Genomic DNA, 21,923 nt, shown 5'->3' on the forward strand with positions numbered 1-21,923 from the left:
TGTTTGCTTAGTTTGTTTTTGTTTTAGGTGTGGTTGTTAGTAACTGTGAGTTTGCTGTCATTTTATTATACATGTTTTTTTATCTTCTTTTTCTTAGATAAGTCCCTTTAACATTTCATAAAATAAGGGCTTGGTGATGATGAACTCCTTGAACTTGACCTTATCTGAGAAGCATTTTATCTGCCCTTCCATTCTAAATGAAAGCTTTGCTGGATAGAGTCATCTTGGATGTAGGTCCTTGCCTTTCATGACTTGGAATACTTCTTTCCAGCCCCTTCTTGCCTGCAAGGTCTCCTTTGAGAAATCAGCTGACAGTCTGATGGGAACTCCTTTGTAGGTAACCGTCTCCTTATCTCTTGCTGCTTCAAGGATTCTCTCCTTCATTTTTACCTTGGCTAATGTAATTGTGATGTGCTTTGGTGTGTTCCTCCTTGGATCCAACTTCTTTGGGACTCTCTGAGCTTCCTGGACTTCCTGGAAGTCTATCTCGTTTGCCAGACTGGGGAAGTTTTCCTTTATTATTTGTTCAAATAACTTTTCCACTTATTGGTCTTCCTCTTCCCCTTCTGGTACCCCTATAATTTGGATGTTGGAATGTTTAAAGATGTCCTGGAGGTTCCTAAGCCTCTCCTCGTTTGTTTGAATTCTTGTTTCTTCATTCTTTTCTGTTTGGTTGTTTCTTTCTTCCTTCTGGTCCACTCCATTGATCTGAGTCCCAGTTTCCTTCTCAGCACTATTGGTTCCCTGTGCATTTTCCTTCATTTCACTTAGCGTAGCTTTCATTTTTTCATCTAATTTGCGACCAAATTCAACCAATTCTGTGAGCATCCTGATCACCAGTGCTTTGAACTGTGCACTCGATAGGCTGGCTATCTCTTTGTTGTTCAATTGTATTTGCTCTGGAGCTTTGATCTGTTCTTCCGTTTGGGTCATTTTATTTTTTGTCTTGACACGCCTGTTACGTATGAGGGGCAGAGCCTTAGGTGTTCACCAGGGTAGAGCAACCTAGTCACTGAATTGTGACACTGTATGTGGGGGTGGGGTCCGAGAGGGAACAATGGCACTTGCTCCTTTCTCTGTTGGACTTCAGTCCCTTCCACTCCTTCCCCCGAGCAAACTGGGCCTTTCTGGTGCTAATTCCCATGTGAATGGGCTTGTGCACCTTCTAGGACCTTGTGGGTCTCTCCAACGCACTCTCCTGTGAGGCTGGGAGCCTCTCCTGCTCCTTAACCCCACAAGTGTTTTCAATCAATGCCCCGAGGCTCTATTTCCCGGCACTGGGACCCTGGGTTTTGTGCACAGCCTTGCTTCACAATCGTCATCTTGCCTGGTCTGCTGGTTGCCACCCTGAGCCTGGGGTTGCCAGCCACCGCCTGTGTGCCCAGGGTCCGCCTGCTGTGGTCTTGCATGCTGGGGATGACTTGCATACTCGGGATGCCTTATGCGCCCAGTCCCCCACTCTTTGTGCTGCGACCCCTCTCTGCCTGGCTGCCCAACTCTGCCCCTCCTACCGGTCCGGATGAAAGTGTCTATTTTAACTCCTTGGTTGTCCGACTTCCATACAGTTTGATTTCCTGTCAGTTCTGGTTGTTATTCTGTTTTTAAATTGTTGTTGTCCCTATCTTGGTTGTGGGAGGAGGTACAGTATGTCTACCTATGCCTCCATCTTGGCCGAAGTCTAGTAAGTACAAGCTTAATGAAAAGTGAAACCTTAAAGAACTTGATATAGATATTAATACAAAAATGCCCTTTTAGGCAATGTGACAGTAGTAAAATGCACAAGCAATGGTGAGGATGTTGGCCTTCATGTAAACAGAAATTATGGAAAGAATGTATGAGTAATTCCCTCCAAAGCTCTGGTGGTTACACTGTCATGAAAGCAACTTAAAACGGTTAGAGTTAGACCCTGACAACCCTGAAGCTGGAGATTGTACTACGATGTCCTGGAACACTTTAAAATCACATTACAGATGATTCCTTCCGGTTATATCCTATTTCCAAACTTAACAAATTTTAGATGACAAGGCTGTTTATAGTCTAGCATCAGCTCCCTTACATCGTATCAAAGTTTTTAAAGTAAAACGCACTGAAGAAATGACAGCCTTTGGCTCCGGGTCATCTACAGAGTCAAGTTTGATATTTCATTAAGAAGGAATATTTTCTGAGGCTGAAAATAATTCAGCAAGAATTAGTCAAAAGAACCAATTATGCCAACAAACCATGTTGCAGGTAATCATGAATTATTTCAATGGCTATAAAGAACCCAAGCAACTCTTTGGATTAAAGTTATGATCACAAAACTAGAATTTTCTGAAAATTTGTGAGACTGAAGAACAAAGATGCATCTAATCTAAACATAATTTCTATATGGCTGAGGAATATACTGATTTTGTTTTTCTATACCATGTTAACTATTTTCATGACACTTCTCTAAGGAAAATATTAAATTCATTTTTCAACAACTATTTTGAATGCTAGAGTTTCTAGAAATCTGTTGGATAAGGAAAATAGCTATTGTTTACTTATTTAAGAATACATTGACTAGCCCTGCCTGGTGTGGCTCAATGGGCTGAGTGCCAGCCTGCGAACTGAAAGATTGCTGGCTTGATTCCTAGTCAGGGCACACATCTGGGTTGTGGGCCAGGTCCCGGATTGGGGTACGCAAGAAGCAGCCAATTGAAATTGTTTTTCTTGCATCTCAATGTTTCTATTTCTCTCTTTCCCACCCCTTCCCTCTCTCTAAAAATAAATAAAATCTTAAAAAAAAAAGTGTGGGGGGAGGAATAGTTTGCTGGGCTCCAAAAAGTATTTTTTAAAAATCCTCACCACAGGATATGTTTACTGATTTTAGAGAGAGAGGAAGGTGGGGGGAAGAGAAACATCAACAAAAGAGAGATAAATCAAGCAGCTGCCTCTTGTACATGCCCCATCTGGGAATCAAACCCGAACCCTAGATATATGCCCTGAATGGAGACTGAACCCATCATCTTTTGGTGTATAAGACAATACTCCAACCAACAGAGCCACCTGGCTAGGGTTCCAAAAAGGATTTTAAGTGGTTAAACAAAGAAAAACATCGATTTAAAGTAAGTATTACTAGCACTATATATTTTTTAGATTCAAATTTCATTTTTTATAGTTTTCTACTCATTTAATCCCACCCCTCTGCTATCAACAGCTGTGTTCTGGGCTCCCTCCAACTTCCTCCCCTGTTTTGAGCACCTGCATTACAAATCGAGGAGGCAGGCCGTGGGGGAATATAGTCTTCATGTCCTGGAGGGGAAGGCTGTAGTGCTGGCCCTCATGCTGCTCTTCATGCTTGGCCTATGAAATGAAAATGCAGACACATATAATGGGGCCATAGATAAAGTGACAAAGACTTTGAAAAGTGGAAAGGGCCCAATAGACCATATTGAAGAAACACTGATCTTTCAGAGCTGGCATGGATATCTTTCATTTATTATCTTAGACAAAAAAAAAAAAAAAAGGTAGTTTTTGTCTCCAAATCCAGTGTGTATATAAAGCTGGTGTTGGCCTAAATGATGAACCAGTTTCCTAGCAACATAAACCCTACACGTGGAGGTAGCAGTGACAATTCTTGCCATCTGGATTCTTCTGAGCTGTGTATAGAGATGCTCTAGTCATGTGACAAGATCATCTGCATGCTGCTGTTTCCATAGAAACTCTAGAGAAACTGGCAGATAGACTACATTCACAGGGAAAGCTGCAAGGCACTTTGATGACTTCATTCACTTATTCTATTTTAGTTTGTGCTTGTGAACGTAGGTGAACATTGGAGATATAAATAAAACACGCCCTAACACAATTGTGTTTTGGGGAAATGAGTTTTTCCCCCTCCTACATACACAGCAGCATATGTTAAGGTGGGGAGACCCAGAGAGTAGGAATATAGACCCCCCAAAAAAGCTATTGGTTTCCTTCATATTTAAGCACAGACCTTACAACTAACTTCACCTAATGAGAGGCAGCAATAGTGTTGGGGAAGGAGAAAATATATCAATGTCTAGCCTAATGGGATCTGAAGTAGAAAACACAACACTGGATAGTACTGGAATCCCAGCTGCTTCTGACAAACCTCACTTTAAATGCTGCTCTTCTCAACAAATCAAGTTAGTTACCTCTCCAAAACTAGGAAATCCACTTAGAAAGAAAGATAAAAAATAATCCCAGATTAGTTATTAGGAAAACTGGGTTCTGTAACTGCTCTGCTGTGATCTTGGGCAAGTTAAATTGCTTTCTTTAGGGTTCTCCATACCAGTCTATAAACTGTGGCTAACTACCATTTTATAAATAAAGTTTTATTGGAACACAGCTGTACCCATTTGTTTGTGACAGAACTAAGCAGTTGTGATGGTGACCATTATGGCTCAAAAGCTTAACATTTTACTACCTGGTCCATAAAGAAAAAGTTTGTGAACCCATCTTATGGTAAGATCAACAATACATTTAACAAGTATTTGCTAAATTTAACTTAAAAGTATTTACTATGTACCTGCTCTATGCCCAGCCAAGTCCTCGGCATGAGGTGAATTCAATAGTAGGGAGTAAATCAGAACAAATGTGGGCTGACCTGCCTGAGTGTTTTATGTTACTGCAGTATCACACAGGGATGGGAAGACATGGGTCCTAGAATGCTGTCTTGGGTGCATTGTTTGACTACAGGTAAATCTGGGTTTTAGTTTTCCTGATATGCAAAATGACAGCAGTGCACATTATAAGCCCTTAAAAAATCTATATACACATTAGCAACTCACCGGGTCATTTTCACTGGTGCGGGAAATAGCTCTGGGACTCTGAACTGAAACCTGGCTATCCAGGTGAGCAGCAAGGCTTTGGGGTGCCTGGGTCCCCATGTGCAAAACATGTCCAGGGTACAACTAGAAAAGAAACCATTTTAGTGTTTTGGAATTGTAAAACCATTTATGCCTGCTACAACACCGAGGTTTTAAGCAATGCCTGCAACAGGGGAAAATGCCACTAACACACACTTTAGTTTTATGTAAAATGCAGATCCTTGTTATTATTTACAATTCTCTAAGTCCAAGCACACTATTTATGCTCTGTTTTAGCATAACCAATGTGTTTCAGCTTGTGTTGCCATGTCAAGGCTCTGCCTCAAATAGAGACAAACAATTCCATTAGAGATTATTTAGGAGCATTAACTTAAAGCAGGAAACTTCTTGTAATGCTCTTGCCCACAGAGATGACTGGTGGCCAGCACTGTGCAACACTCAGCTGTCCAGCAATCATGGTTACTTCAGTTATTAGGGGATTAGGCAGTGTTCCTGTTTGACAGGTATAATTATACTCTCTGCAACAATTTTCTTGATAGCTGTGCTCTGGAGTAAAGAATTTTATGGATAAAAAAATAAGGGAGTATATAAAACATTCAGCTAAGTGAAAATATACTGCTCTATAGGCAATTCAGTGAACTGCACAAGGAAAGCTGTGAACTGGGAAGGGATGGGAGGTGGGGGGAAGAGGATGATATACAAGACAAATCTGACAAAATGCTAACTGGAGAATCCCCAAACTGAGTCTGAGGATAACAGGCTTATGTAGAGGTGAAAGATGCCAGTTACAAGGTCAAGATTAGGATAGGAAGCCAGCAGAAGCAGACATGGCAGTTGTCTGTAACAAGGGAATTTCCTGATAAATGAACAGGTAACATGAGAGCTGCCTGTATTTATATTTAGTCTCACCAAGCAGCTTCATGAGTGAAGAAAATGTGTATTATTTTTGTACCACCCTTCATAATACTATGTCTATGTCTAATTGGTATCTTTACCTCTAAATCTTTGACTTTTTGTTTTTCGTAGTCCAAAGGATCTGTCCTTCCAAATAAGTTTAACTTTCTTCTAATCAAAATGCTTGGATGGTTTTCTAGTGATGTCAAAATAAGTCCAAAGTCCTTAGCATGGTAATCAAGGCCATCACTTCAACTGACCTCTCTAGCTACATCCCTGTATGAACTCCATATTCCAGCCCTGTGACCATGCTAATATGTTACTAACTTTTATGCCTCCATACTTCTGCTCCTTTTACTTCAATTATCCTATTTAAATCTTACTCCTCCTTTAAGGATCATCTCAAATGTCACATCCTCTGTGAAGACTTTCCAGACACCTCCAGTCAAAGTACTTATTTTTTCTTCACTGCTGATAGCACTTTCTTTATCTTTTTTATTTATTGATTTTAGAGAGAGGTAGGGGAAGACAGAAGATAGAAGGGAGGAGGGAGAGGGGGGAGAGGGAGAGGGAGAGAGAGAGAGAGACAGGGACAGGGACAGAGACATTGATCTGCTGTTGCATTTATGTATTTATTGGTGATTCTTGTATGTCCCCTGACTGGGATTGAACTTGCAAACCTGGTGTATCAGGACAACGCTACAACCAATTGAACCACATGGCCAGAAACCAGCACTTTCTTTGTCTTACATGACATTTTTACTCTGCCTTGAACCGCACTCATGGCTTTTGTTAACTCAACACCTATTAGGTACTAGGAAATATGGAGGTAATTTAAATGTATTTTTTTAAACTTTTTTTTAAAGATTTTATTTTATTTATTTTTAGAGAGGTAAGGGAGGGAGAAAGAGGGAGAGAGAAACATCAATGTGGGGTTGCTGGGGGCCATGGCCTGCAACCTAAGCATGTGCCCTGACTGGGAATCCAACCTGCGATGCCTGGTCCGCAGCCCGTGCTCAATCCACTGAGCTACGCCAGCCAGGGCCTAAATTTATTTTTTAATTTTTTAAAAATACATTTTATTGATTATGCTATTATAGTTGTAGCATTTTTTTCTTTTACCCTTTATTCCTCTCTGCCTTGCACCCCGCCCACCAGCACTTCCACTCCCCCTTAGTTCATGTCCATGTAAGTTCTTTGGCTTCTACATTTCCTATATTCTTACACTTCCCCTATTTTGTACCTGCCAATTATACTTACTTGCTGTACCTTTTCCCGAATTCTCCCTCCTCCCCCTCTGCACTGATAACCCTCCATTTAATCTCCATTTTTGTGATTCTGTTCCTGTTCTAGAAGTTTGCTTAGTTTTTTTTAGGTTTGGTTGTTAATAGCTGTGATTTTGTTGTCATTTTAGTGTTCATGTTTTTTATCTTCTTTTTCTTAGATAAGTTCCTTTAACATTTCTTATAATTAAGGGCTGGGTGATGATGAACTCCTTTAACTTGACCTTATCTGGGAAACACTTGATCTGCCCTTCCATTCTAAATGAAAGCTTTGCTGGATAGAGCAATCTTGGATGTAGGTCCTTGCCTTTCATGACTTTGAATGCTTCTTTCCAAACCCTTTTTGCCTGCAAGGTTTCTTTTGAGAAATCAGCTGATAGTATTATGGGAACTCCTCTGTAAGTAACTGTCTCCTTTTCTCTTGCTGCTTTTAAGATTCTCTCCCTATTTTTAATCCTGGATAATGTAGTTATGATGTGCCTTGGAGTGTGCTTCCTTGGGTCCAACTTCTTTGGGACTCAGTTTCCTGAACTTCCTGGAAGTCTATTTCCTTTGCCGGATTGGGGAAGTTCTCCTTCATTCTTTTTTCAAATAAGTTTTCAAGTTCTTGCTCTTCCCTTTCTCCTTCTGGCACCCCTATGATTCAGACGTTGGAACATTTAAAGTTGTCCCAGATTCCTAAGCCTCACCTCATTGTTTTGAATTTTTGTTTCTTCATTCTGCTCTGGTTGAATGTTTACTTCTTCCTTCTCCTTCAAATCATTGACTTGAGTCCCGGTTTCCATCCCTTCACTGTTGGTTCCCTGTGTGTTTTCCTTTATTTCACTTTTTCCTCTATTTTGTGACCATACTCAAGCATTTCTGTGAGCATCCTGATTACCAGTATTTCAAACTCTGCATCTGATAAGTTGGCTACCTCTTTATCACTTAGTTCTATTTTTGGAGTCTTGATTTGTACTTTCATTTGGGCCATATTTCTTTGTCTTGTTGCAGCTGTTACACTGTTAGGGGTGGAGCCTTAGGTATTTGCCAGGGTGGGGCAATTCATATTGCTGGATTGTGGTGCTGTATGTGGGAAAGGGGTCTGAGAAGGAACAGTGGTCCTTGTTCAGGTCTTGGTTGGCTTTTAGTCACTTCCCCTACTTCCCACAAGCAAATTGGGCCCTTCTGGTGCTGATTTCTGGGTGGGTGGGTTTGTGTACATTCTAATACCCTGTGGGTCTCTCCAACAAACTCTCCTGTGAAGCTGAGAGTTTCTCCTGCTTCTGCAACCCCCAGAGGTTTTTTACAGCCAGAGGTTTTGAGGCTTTATTTCTCTGCACTGGAACCCTGGGTTGTGCGGTCTGTCTTTCTCCCCAGTTCTTCCCTCCTGGTTTATCCACATGTAAATGTGGGACTGCTGGGTCTGCCAGCCACCACCTTGCCCACCTGTTCCTCCAGGTGCTGCTTGCCACATGTCCTCTCCTCCCCAGCTGCCGATCTCCACACCCTCCCCAATCAGTCTTAATGAATGTTTCTTCTTTAGCTCCTTGGTCGTCAGACTTCCATGCAGTTCGATTTTCTGGGAGTTTTGGTTATTTTTTTGTTTTTAAATTTGTTGTCCTTCTTTTGATTTTGTGAGGAGACAGAGTGTATCTATCTATGCCTCCATCTTGGCCAGCAGTCTCCTATTTATTTTTATAGAGAGAAGGAAAGGGAGAAAGACAGGGAGAAAGAGAGACAGGGAGGGAGAGAAATACCGATGTGGGAGAGAAACATTAACCAGTTGCCTCTCTCATGCCCCCAACCAAGGACCTAGCCTTTACCCAGGCATGTGCTCTTACTGGGAATTGAACCTGAGACCTTTTGGTTCGCAGTCCAGTGCTCGGTACACTGAGCCACACAGCCAAGGCTGCAATATAGAGTTTTAAACACATTTTTGAGCCCAGAATCTTAGGAGATAGGTAGAATATTCTCATGCCTGTTTTATGATGAGGGAAACCAAGGTTCAGGGAAATTAAGTAATTTTGCCTAAGGTCACAGAGTTGGTATGTGGTAAAGCAAGAATTAAAGTCCAAGTTTGTCTGAGTCCAAAATCTCCATTATTTTTATTATATTATGCTATCTTACACATGTTTATCTCCCATTCTCAGCCACACATTTGGAAGAGAACACATCAGATTTTATTAGTTTTTGTATTTCTTTCTCTAAGTACCTAACACCACAAATATTTCATACTTGTGCCCTGGAATAAAGAATCTTTCATTAGAGACATATAATGGGGAGTATGTAAAGCATCTATTTAAGTGAAAGTAAGTTGCACTAATTCAACGCAATGATCTGCACACAGAAACCTCTGAACCAGAACGTGTAGATTTAATGTAGAGTTGCTCCAACTTTGTCTGAGAATGGCAGACACCAATATTTATCAAATATCTAAATTTTCTACATTTCCAAGGCTCCCTTGCAAATAGGCTGGGGTTATTTGATTAGTTCTAGTTAATGAGCTGTAAGTAGGTATAACTTGTGTCTTTTCTAGTCAGAGCCGGCTAAGAGTAGATATAAATTCTCTCGTTTCTTCCCCTGCTGTGGCAACATACATGCTGAGATGGCATCCCAAGATGAACCTTTATTTCTATGTCGACCCCCTCCCACATTTGTTTGTAAACCACTTTGGAAACACATCAACAGCAAAAACAAAACAAAGCAAAGCATATGCAAGCATCATAAGTAATGTTCTTTGTTGTGTTAAGTCAATGAGAATTCAGGACCTGCTACCACAGTACAGCAATCTGAATAGTATACTCTACTATTGGTAGGACTCAGTTTTATCTATTCTATGGGAGAGAAAGCACCACGTCCCTAAAAAGCAAAAAAGCAGTCAAGTGGAAAATTAAAGATATTCAAGGGCCACTAGGTGGTGCTATTTTTACAAGCCTAGACTTGACTGCTCTTTGAAGCAAATTAAGAGCTAGCAAAATGGATTCCTTACTTCTGACAGCATTATATATGGCATCACCCAGCTAGTCTCGTTTCCAGGGAAAACAACCATAACTACAATAGCCTCTGCATAGTTCCAAAATGAACATCATGCAGTTAAGAACAGCATTCATGAGCAAACCAAGACAGTTACTCTAAACCAATCTCCAAGAAGCACAACATTCTTCAGACATCTCTGTATTCAAGTCTTTCTTGTCTGCTATTTAAGGAAGAAAAAGCTTTAGCCTCTTAATATTTAATATAACCAATTGAGACCAAAATCCATCCCTCTGTTGATCCTTCCTTTTGTTTTCATTTTATAATAATGGGTTATTTTATGTGCAGAGGTTTATCATGCACCCCTGGAAAAAAAGGTGAATTCTACAGGAGGAAGAGTTGCCTCCCTAGGAAATCTAATCTGCAACTAAACAATGAAATGGAAGTGACTAAGCCCTTCTGGCTTAGTTCTCTCCTTTCAGGTCTCAGCTCTGGGAAGATTTCCTCTGAATCCTACCAATCTAGGTTAGGTGCTCCTATGGGGTGCAGTAACGGCACCATACTATAACAGACATTTATTTATCTACTACTGTACTTTGAGATCCTAGAGAACATGGACCATAAGATGCGACACAGCACAGTGGTTAAGGCCATTGGCTTTGAAGTCAGACAGACCTGGTTTCTAGCTTGGGCTCTGCAATTTCACAGCCTGTTACCTTAGACAAGTTACTTAGCCTTTCTAAGCCTCAATTTCTGCATCTGTGAAACAAAGATATTATCTACTTTGTGAGTTGGTTATGAGGATTTAACAAGTAAAGCACTTAGCCTAGTGTCTACCACATAATGAATGGCCAAAAAATAGTATCCATTAGTGGAATGAGGTATCTTAAAATCCTCAGCACTTGCCATATGGCAATTGCTAAATAAATGAAAGAATGGAAGCAACAGAGTATTTTTTTTAAAGATTGTATTTATTTTTTTTGGAGAGGGAAAGGAAGGGAAAAAGAGAGAGGGAGAAACATCAATGTGCCAGTGAAATGTCGATCAGTTGCCTCTTGCACTCCCCCAACCAGGGACCTGACCAGCCACCCAGGTATGTGCCCTGACTGGGAATCAAACTGCCAGCTCTCGGTTTGTAAGACGACTCCCAACCCACTGAGTCACAGCAGTCAGGGCGACAACAGAATGTTTTTTAATACATGATTTCATAATTTTATTCAACTATCAGATGCTTAAGGTCTAAATTGGCAACATTTTTCTTTTAAGTGTTTCATTAAGAAATAATTAATTGGCCCCAGTCACTGAGCCGCCGCTGAAGACTTTCAACAACCTCTCCCGTCAGTCCCATTTGCTTCCTGACACTCTGCCCCCCTTGCCCGCCTCTTCCCACCACAGCCTGTTTCCACTGAAAAAAAGTCATTGTACAGAATGTCTGCTATCTAGAACCTCCACTTTCTTGACCCCTTGCTGATGCATGTAAGAGCGATGATCTGCTTCCTGCTGGCACTAAGGATTATATCCATATAAGAATTCAAAAGAGAAATGGCAGGAAAACCCTTACTACTGTCCAAGAGATTGATGTGATTGTAATAAAAAGAAACTAGTGAAGGCGTTTAAGAAGAAATTTGCCTGCAATGGTACTATAAATGAACATCCAGAATATGAAGAAGTAATTCAGCTACAGAATGACCAGAGCAAGAACATATGCCAGTTCTTCAGAGAGACTGGACTTGCTAAGGACAACCAGCTGAAGGTTCATGGGTTTTAAGTGCTTCTGGCTCACTAAAGCTTAAGTGAGGATTCCCTTGCAATGAGTAGATCTTCCCTTCTGTCCCACTCACGAATTTAAAAACCTCACAGCTTGTATAATATAACCATTTGGGGCCTGCTTTTAACTTGAACTAGTGTAACTCCTTCATGCAATAAAGTGAAAACAGCCATGCTGTCTAGTCTTGAAGTCCCTCACTTAGACAGAGGTCAACCAGTAGGCACCTGGCAGTGTCCAGCCTCAGACAAAGCAATAATGTGATGCTCCAGCCACGTCCAGAATCCCAAGATCACAGACAGCTATGTACGACCAGAAGCTCTTCGCCAGAGTTCCCTGCCCTCAGAGAGTGTCAATCTTGGGTGAAGCTGAGAGGAGGGGTAAGGCAGCAGAGATCTCCAACTTGAGCAGGTGGATGGAGCTTAGAGCAGCCATGTTCCCTCTAAGTGAGGTGATAAGAATATCTGGCTTGCCACCAAGTTCTTTTTGACCAGACACAGCCTCGTTAACTGATGTCCAAACATCAGAATTTGAGGCCAACCTTCTATCAGAGTTAAACTTTTGACAAGGAAACAAATTTCAAACTGATGCCAGTCATGTAGCTAGCTGTAGAGCTTGTAACTTACTAGCAATGGCTGACAATGCCACATAAAGGAACAAACCAATTTTGGGGTCTCCCCCACCCTACAGTTTTAATGTTATATAATGTATTTAAATCATTATTTAAATAAAACTTATTTTCAGGAAAAAAAAAGAAACAATAATCCAACTAGATAATATTAACAAAAGTTAATAAAAGATAACTGCAATAAAGCTTAAAAAATGTTAATTCTCCTATGACATGGTAAATTCAAGCACAACTATTCTACTGAGATCTGTTCCTTGGAGATTTTTAGGGCAGATGGGAGTGAAGTGAATGGACAGAGAAATGGAAGTGTGACTGTTCTTTTGAGTGTGAACTTGTAAATTAAAGTCAGCTGTAGTTCTTCAGAGCATTTCATTCTGGATATAACAAATCCATCTAAACAGAAGAAATCCACCTAAAAACAGTTTGTATGAAGCATTTAGGTCAGTTAGGACTCACCTTATGGACCTTAGAGATAAATCTTCTCATTCCTTTCAGCATTATTCCTGTACTTTGAAAAGGCCAGCCAGAACTGGGAAAAGATATTTGTACAATGGATTAGTATCCAGAATAAATAAAGAATGCCTACAAACTGACAAAAAGATGAGAAGACACAAAAAAGTTTATACAAATGGCTAGTAAACCCATGAGAAGATTTTCATTCTCATTACAAATTAGGGAAATATAAATGAAAACCACCACAGCGAGACATTCACAACCACCACATTGGGAATAAATGAAAAGGTCAAATAACAGTGAATGTGGGAGGCTGTGAAGCCCTGGGAACTTGCATACACTGTCAGTGAGAGTGTAAGCACAAATACCTAAGAAAACAAATTTGGCAGTATCATGTAAAGTTGAAAACGTACATGTCTAAGACCCAGATATTCTACTCCTTGGTATTTACTCCACAAAAACACTTATACATATACATTGGGAAATATATATATAACAATGTTCATAGTAGTATATTATGAAGAATTATCAAAAACTGTAAAAAGTCCAATTGTCCATTGAAAGATGAGTAGATAAACAGAGATATGGTCATACAATGGAATACCATACAGAGATAAAAAGAATAAATTGCAGTTACCTGCATGACATGTATGAGTCTCAAAAACACTGAGTGAAAACTATGATATAACCTATATAAAATTCAAAACATATGAAGCTTAATTCATTACTTGGGGAATATACATATGTTTAGTAAAAGTGAAGGAAAAAGGCAAGAAATAAGCACATCATTTAGAATAATGCTTACTCTCAGGGAGAAGGTAAAGGGATAAGACTGGAGCGGGGCAGACAAATAGGTGACAATTTACTTCTCCTGCTGGACATTGGATACATGAGTATTTGTTTTATTATTTTTATATGATGTGTGTTATATTTATTCATTTGTACCTTGAAAAATATTTAATTAAAAAAAAGCCCTAAATCTCTGGGAAGCTAAAAGATGTTTAAAATACTTAAATGTAGATATCAACCTTCAGTACTGATAATGTAATGAAATCAAATCTCCAAGTAATTAATTACTTCATTTTAGCTAACAATCTTCTCATTTCTTACAACCAAAATCTTTAAAGAAGCAGCAGCAGTAGCAGCAGCAACAAGAGTTGCACCCATTTATTCAACAGTTACTGAGCACCTACCATTTGCCAGGCCCTGTGAGTAAGATGACGAAGAAAACTGTTTTAGCCTCGCCTTGACGGGTGTGGCTGTGTTGTGCATTGTCCCACAAAGTGAAAAGTTGTTGGTTCGATTTCTGGTCAGGACACATGCCTGGATTGTGGGTTTGGTCACTGGTCAGGGTGGGTGCAAGATGCAACCAATCAATATTTCTCTCTCACACTGATGCTTCTCTTCCTCTTTCTCCCTCCCTTCCCCTCTCTCTAAACATAAAGAAAATCTTTAAAAAACTGTTATAGTCTCTAACCCAATAAAGCTTCACTGACACAAACTCCTTTGGATTTCATCTCTATTCACTTATAGTTTATTTTTAATGCTCATCTGAGGATATGTTTATTGATCTTAAAGAGAGAAGGAGAGAAAGAGAAACATTGTTGTGAGACAGAACACAGATCCTTACCTCTCAAATGCACCCCAACTCGGGATAAAACCAGCAACCTTTGGTGTAGGGGATGTTCTAACAGAAGCCACCCAGCCAGCCAGGGCTCTTTTTCAGTTTTTAAGTTTAATTTTTAATAAAGTTGTGAATGCATTCCTTAATTCAGTCATTCAAGAAATGTGTGATATGCTTCCATATGCCCATACAGAGTACAGAGTGGTGACCCAGACTGGTGTGGTCTCTACTGGACTGCTTCTCTTTTAGCTCTGGGGTTCCAGGACTCATTTGCTGTGTTTGAAAACCAGAGGTTTAGACCAGCAGTTCCCAAGATGAGTTAGGTGACCACTACTAATATACCAGGGCTCTGGCCAGAGAAATCTATATAGCTATGAATAGCTATATAGCATTTCTCTGGCCTGAGGAATGCTATATAGCTATTCATTTCTTGAATAATTGTAATATATATTAGCATACTTAAAGACTTCAGGAAAACTATAGTAAGAGACTTCATTTTAACCCAAATTTACTTGGCCTTGCAATCCTTGGAATGTCTTTATTGCAAAACACTATTAATATCATTCTCCTGGACGCTAGTAGAGGAACTGCTACTGTGGAGTAAGGGGGTGGCTGTGAGCATGTTCCCAGGCCTGAGGATGACACTCGACTATTCCCCGGGCACAGGAGAGGTGCCCTCTGTTCTTGCATTTTTATCTGTTCTTCTTAGCTTGCCTTACACTTCCTTCCTGCCTTCCAAAACCACTCAAAGCCCATCACCACTACCTGTTCCTTAATACAGCTGTGTAGAAAAGAGTTAAAAGAGTGGGCCTGAGATTGCTTGCTCTCCTTAGAAAGGCTGCTTCCAAGGCTGCCCCTTGGGTAGTATCTGGGCACTTGGATTTCAGGAGAGTTCCCACCGTCCCTAGTGCTGGTAAGAGTGGGTCACTGTGCCTATATTATTTATACAAACATGGTTTATGGTGTACATCTGCTTTCCTCCTGACAGCCTGAAATTTTAGTACATGCTAGGCAGATAATGACATGACCAACCCCAATAAAAATTCTGGGCATTGAAATTCCCAGGAATTTCCCTGGTTGGCAACATGTCACAAGATTCTACTGGGAAAGGACTCCTGGAAACTTGCACCTGGTTTCCTCCAGATGTTGCCTTTTGCTAACTGTGCTATGTATCCCTTCACTGTAGTAAATCATAGCCATGAGTATATTGATTTCTGAGCCCTCCTAGGAAATCATAGAACCTGGGAGTGGTTTGGCAACCACCGACACAATTGGCTAGTGCCCAATATCACCCAGCATCCACCTTTACCTGGCACCCAGTCTACCTGATACCCACCAACACTTGGCACCCAATGCTACCCAAAGCCCATTTCTGACCAGCTCAATTATCTTAACCCAAATTTTTCTCAATCTTCCCCTACTTTAACTAACTCAAGTCTTGCCTCTAACACTATCTTCTCCATCTGTGACTGGCTAACCTCCATGCCAATTCTAATCCTCCATTATCAGTTGATTTGCTACCCTAAGATCTTTAATCAACCTCAGTTTTCCCTACTGCAAAGCCATTCATGACTCCAATGTCACTCTAATAGTACCTGGCCCACCCAACCATGCCATGACTTATACACTCTACTACAACCACTAATATGAGACAGTTACGGGCTGCAGCTCTGGAGGGGAGCTGGGTCCTGAAGAGTAGATAACATGGTCCAAGGATCAACTGCTTGAGGATACAAATGACTGTGGCCTTAAAAGTATGTTTGAGAAACCTTCAGATCTCCATACGTTCTAGATTAAAGTTAAGGCGGAATGTCCTGAGATTGCCACAAAAGCACTGAAAAGCCTGCTTCTATTTCCAACATCTCTCTGTGAAGCAGGGTTTTCTGCAGTGACAGCAGCCCAAATAGGATTACAGAGTAGACCAAACTCTGCAATACACTTTGGGTGTCACTGTCTCCCATCATCCCCAGATGGGACCCCCATCTACTTGCAGGAAAACAAGCTCAGGGCCCCAGCTGGTTCTGTATTACAGTGAGTTGTTTAATTACTTCATTATATATTACAATGTGATAATAACAGAAATACAATACACAATAAATGTAATGTGTTTGAATCATCCCCAAACCATCTTCCCCCTACCCCGGGTCTGTAGAAAACTGTCTTCCATGAAACTGGTTGCAAAAAGGTTAGGGACCACTGCTTTAAAATACCTGTAAGCAGAGAAAGTCCTATTGACAGACTAAATGAAAGCAGAAGGGAGGACTTATTTGCTCATTCTACTTTCCGGGCCATATGCAAGTCAGTGCATCAAGATAAAGGCTCAAAGCCACTAAGACCATGTAAAATTTGAGTACTGATTTTTCCTTTCAGTTTTTTTCATGTCATCTGAACAATTATTTGCAAAGCTCAAGTTGAATATACTGCTTGTTAATGGAAGATAGGTAAGGGACAGGTTTCCTATTAGAAGAGAATGAGCCCTGGTTGGTGTGACTCAATGGATTGAGTGCCGGCCTGCGAACCAAAGGGTCACAGGTTCAATTCCCAGTCAGTGCACATGCCTAAGTTGTGGGCCGGATCCCCAGTAGGGGGCCATGTAAAAGGCAACCAAACATTGATGTTTCTCTCCCTCTCTTTCTCTCTACCTTCTCCTCTCTCTAAAAATAAGTAAAATTTTTTTTAAAAAAGAAGTGAATGACAATACAAGATGAAAAGTTATGGAAATGGATGGTGGTGTGGTGATGGCTATACAATAATGTGAATGTACTTAGTATCACAGAACTGCACACTAAAAATGTATAAGATGGTACATTTTAAGTTATGTGTATTTTATCACAATAAAAAAAAACCAAGAAAGTGACCGATGGTAAAAATTAAAGATGAATGATAATTACCTCAAGCCTTTTAGAAAGCAAAAATGAAGAAAAAATTCTTAAACACATCATTAAAATCTTTCTGATATTGTTCAACTGCCATCATTCTGAGATTACACATTGTCTACTTCTATTATTCCAACACAGAAGTGTCCTCCCTCTGATCCCGGTAATTTTTTGCTTAAAACTTGGATAAAACAACTCCCAGAGACAAACTATTTCCTTAGTCGTTAGCCTTTCTAGGTACACTTGAAGGGGCATGTCCTCACCACTGTATTTATTTATTTAAAAAAAGATTTTATTTATTTATTTTAGACAGAGGGAAAGGAAGGGAGAAAGAGGGAGAGAAACATCCATTGGTTTCCTTCACACACCTTCAAATGGGGACCTGGTCAGCAACCTAGGCATGTGCCCTGACCGGGAATTGAACTAGTGACTATTCAGTTCGCAGTGCGGTGCTCAACCACGGAGCCACATCAGCCAAGGCTGTATTTAAAATTCTGTTATTATTCTGATGAAACTTTTTGACTAGTGTTACAGCCATTTTTTTAAGAAAAAAAAATTAGGTTACATTTTATTTAGAACAGCTAGCTTCCTTCCTTTTTAAAGAAAAGGTATTTTCATGTAGATAAGCTAGATATACACCGAGAAGGAAATCAGAAAAAATGTGTACCAAATTTAGAAAGGTATCCTAAAGACTATATGCTAAGACTTTGTTGGCCACAAAAATCAGAGGTTTTCATTTTTTTAATTGACTTTTTTAGAGAGAGAAAGAAACACTGATTTGTTGTTGCACTTATTTGCGCATTCATTGGTTGCCACATTTGGTTCTCTGTTGGCTCTCCTCATGCATCTGAGGTTGGCTGGCTGGTCAAGGTTGGCCTTACCTGGGATGACTAATTCAGCTCCACACTGCCTGTCATCGTCTAGTAGTGTATCCTGGACCTGTCATAGTAGTGGCAAAGGTCCAAGAGAGCTGGCGTAACTTAAGACGTCTTCGAACCTGCCTCAGAACCAGCAGTCTTCTGTCACATCCTATTGTAGCCTATTATTTGGACAACCCAGAATCAAAGGATGGGAAGTAGACTTCACCACTTTATAGGAAGACGTGCAAAATCAGAATTTTTCTGGCATGGAAGCCACTGTACTGTTAAAAAATGAAGTCTGAATGCAAACATGGCTATTGGACTTAAGAGAAACATTCCTTATCATTAAATCACATTTTTTCCTAAGTGCCCTCCATCCCCTATTTGCGCAGCTATTTGTTAATTTTGATCTAAGAGTAAGTAAATTATTAAAATTCATTTTATTAATTTGAACCTTATTTCAGTGTGTTGGTATATTTTTTTTAATAACAAAAATCTTATTTATTTTTTTAAAGATTTTATTTATTCATTTCTAGAGAAGGAGAGAAATATCAATGTGGCCTCTCATGCGCCCCATACTGGGGACCTGGCCCGCAACCCAGGCATGTACCCTGACTGGGAATCAAACTGGCAACCTTATGGTTCACAGCCCGCGCTCAATCCACTGAGCTACACCAGCCAGAGCTGTATGTTGGTATCTTCTATTAATAAAATCCATTCATTCATTCATTCTTCACCCAAGGACATGTTTAATGATTTTAGAGAATGGAGAAGAGAGGGAGGGAGAGGGAAACATCAATCAACTGCCACTTGCACACACTCCAACCAGGGAAGGAATCCATAACCCATGTATGTATCCTGACTGGGATTGAACCCTAAGATCAACCAACTGAGTCACACTGGCCAGAGCTATTAATAAATTATTTAAATAAATTCACTATTTTAAACTTTCAGTTATAAAGTTAACCAATGAGAAAAAAAGTTGTTTTGATGAGATGCTAAATCAGAAATTATGAAAAAAACTTTGCAGTTTCCTATCAGTTTCAGCATCAAATGAGTTTTGTCTTTTACTTTGTATGCAAAATATTAGAAATCTTGTCACACAGATAAGTAGTTGCAACCATTTCTAAGTTTTCATTTAAAAAAATTTAGACAAATAGAATTGTAAGTATAGTATAAAGAAGCTTCCTTACCCCTTTCATCTAGTTTCCCCTAATGTTAACATCTTCCGTAACTGGAGTACAATGATCAAAATTAAGAAATTAACATGGAAGCCCTGGCTGGGTGGCAAAGTTGGTTGAAGCATCATCCTGCACAATAAAAACGTTGCCGGTTTGATTCCCAAACAGGGAACATGGTTGGGAACCTACTAGGTTGCAGGTTTCATTCCCTGTCCAAATACATTTTGTTTCTCTCTCTCTCTCTCCCTCTCTCAAATCAATAAACATATCCTCATGTGAAGATTTAAGAAAAGAAATTAACATTGTAACAATACTATTAACTATAGAATTTATTTAGACTTCCTCAATTTTTCTGTAATGTGCTCGTTCTGTTTCAGGATCCAATCCAGAATCCCCCAAATGGAGCTCTTTTTGTTTTTCTAAATCTATCACATACATAATTCTACCCTTAAAATTTTTTTGTGAAAATTACAAATTTGAAAAACATGTCCTTAATGATCTCATTCAAACAACGATTTAGCAGGATACAGTTACCTGAAGAGTTCTGCAGCATAGTCTAGATAAGCAGCTTTCTTAACTTTGGCTGTACATTAGAAATACCTGGGTATAATGAAAACTTCTAATGCCCAGATTGTAACTCAGACCAATTAAATCACTGTCTCTGGTACTGAGACTTAGACATCGGTATTTTTTCAAGTTCCCCAGCTGATGCCAATGTGCAACCAAGAGTGAGAACTACAGGATAGATGTAAATGGTTAAGGGAATTTCAACCCATTTAACTAACGTGTAGTCTTTTGGGCACGGTTATACCAATTAAACAGTCAGTACATATTTCTCCAAAAAGCCATAATGAGGCTGTCAAATGAGTTACTTTAATGAAGACTTGATACACATAATGGCTCTATTCTGATTTACCATTCTAGGAATTCTGATAAAAAGGATTATATTAGTCTGCCATGACTTTTCTCTACTGATATGATTGCCTCATGATCAGTAATTCTTTTTCTAAATTGGTGCTTCTCAACTGGGGCAATTTTACCCCATTTGGCAGCATCCGGAAGCATTGTCAGTTGTCACAATTTGGGGGAGTGTTGCTGCTGGCATCTAGAGAATAGAAGACAGGGAGTCTGCTAAACATCCTGCAGGAGAGTGTCCCACAACAAAGAATTATCCAGCTTCAAATGTCAATAGTGCCAAGGTTGAGATTATTTTAAATCCTCAGTCCTACATGAAAAATTTGGTTCATGGAGACTCATTGCTTTCATAATTTCAGTTAAAAAAAAGAAAGAAAGAAAATGTGTTACACTGCATTTTATAATCCTCTTTCTATCTATTTCCCCAAGTTTGGATTCCTAGAGCAGCATTAGGGCTACAGAAGTAATGACTTTCTCTGAAACACACTGATTATGACAAACTTCAACAGTGCAAACTTCTCTAAGCTCTCAGTATTGTACCTCCAGGGGCTTTTGTTAGAAACAAAATGCTGTCATCTCCAAATGACAAGCAAGAAAGTGATGATGCAATGTACATTAACTCTTCTGACGCAGAAAGAAAAGAATGAAGGAAATGGAAGGGACTACAATTGCTGCCTAGCTTAGAGGATACTCTCTGGATATCATTTAACAAACTAAACCTAGAAAATTTCCCAACAAATTGATTCCAGACTGGTAAGAACATTTAAAAGGTCTCTAAAAGCTTCACAAAAGGCATGTTTAGCTCTGGATGGTGTGGCTCAGTGGAATGAGTGCCAGTCTGCAAACCAAAGGGTAGCTAGTTGGATCCCCAGTCAGGGCACATGCCAGGAACCCAGTAGGTGGCGTTCAAGAAGCAACCACACACTCACGTTTCTCTCCCTCTCTTTGTCCCTCCCTTCCTCTCTCTAAAAATAAATAAATAAATAAATAAATAAATAAATAAATAAATAAAATCTTTAAAACAAGAGGCATGTTCATTGTACACATATGCCCAGGGTCAACACCCTAGAATTTTAGAGCTCAGTGGTATACCTATATTGATTTCAATCTAACTCTATATTGATTATGATTCTGAAGTGGAGAGGCATAAAAATAAAGACAAAGATATACACAAAACAATCTGATCTACTGTGGTGTTAATTTTGCAGGTAGTTATCTTATTGACTTTTATTCCTAATATTATTAACAATAATAGAATATTAGCAATGTTAATACCATTTATTTAATAAAAACTCTCTAAACTTTAATAAGGTGTTTACTTCAAAAAAGTTTTTGTGAAACCTAAGCAAAATCATTTTTATAGTGAGATAATAAAAACACAGGAGTCCCTATGTATATGATTATGCAATTGCAACACTGTTTCTAATATTTTTAAAAAAAGTGGAAGAACCTAAATATCTGTCAACAATGCATGAACAGCATATCCACACAATGAAAAACAATGCAGCTGTTTAGAAATGAAACAATCCCAGAAATTCTCTGGGTGCTAATGAAGGAAAATCTCTAATGTATATTAAGTGGAGGATGGAGGGGGGGAAGTACAGATAAGTACAAGGCAAGCTAGTATTTGTGTAAAAAAGGAGAAAAATACATCCAATCTGTTTATTGAAAGATG

At 39.5% G+C, this 21,923-nt stretch overlaps 1 protein-coding gene and 1 pseudogene across 8 annotated transcripts in view; one reads left to right on the forward strand and one right to left on the reverse strand.

Annotated features, from left to right (window-relative positions):
- The window catches only part of DAP3 (death associated protein 3), a 37,080-nt gene that overhangs the window by 9,957 nt on the left and 5,200 nt on the right, over window positions 1-21,923 (reverse strand). For 4 of the 8 annotated variants that reach the window (XM_045816455.1, XM_045816453.1, XM_045816454.1 and 1 more), the window contains exons 2-4: window positions 12,796-12,868; window positions 4,776-4,898; window positions 3,223-3,324 (exon numbers count right to left, since the gene is read on the reverse strand). In XM_045816455.1, coding sequence (XP_045672411.1) covers window positions 3,223-3,324; window positions 4,776-4,898; window positions 12,796-12,837 — 267 coding nt within the window. In that variant the 5' untranslated portion in view covers window positions 12,838-12,868. The remainder of the gene's footprint in view (window positions 1-3,222; window positions 3,325-4,775; window positions 4,899-12,795; window positions 12,869-21,923) is intronic. The other 4 variants (XM_045816461.1, XM_045816459.1, XM_045816458.1 and 1 more) reach the window with 1 other exon arrangement.
- LOC123804320 lies at window positions 11,375-11,714 on the forward strand (annotated as a pseudogene).

Source organism: Phyllostomus hastatus, unplaced genomic scaffold (assembly GCF_019186645.2).
Source record: "Phyllostomus hastatus isolate PE091 unplaced genomic scaffold, TTU_PhHast_1.1 phas_scaffold_216, whole genome shotgun sequence".
Lineage (NCBI taxonomy): Eukaryota > Metazoa > Chordata > Mammalia > Chiroptera > Phyllostomidae > Phyllostomus > Phyllostomus hastatus.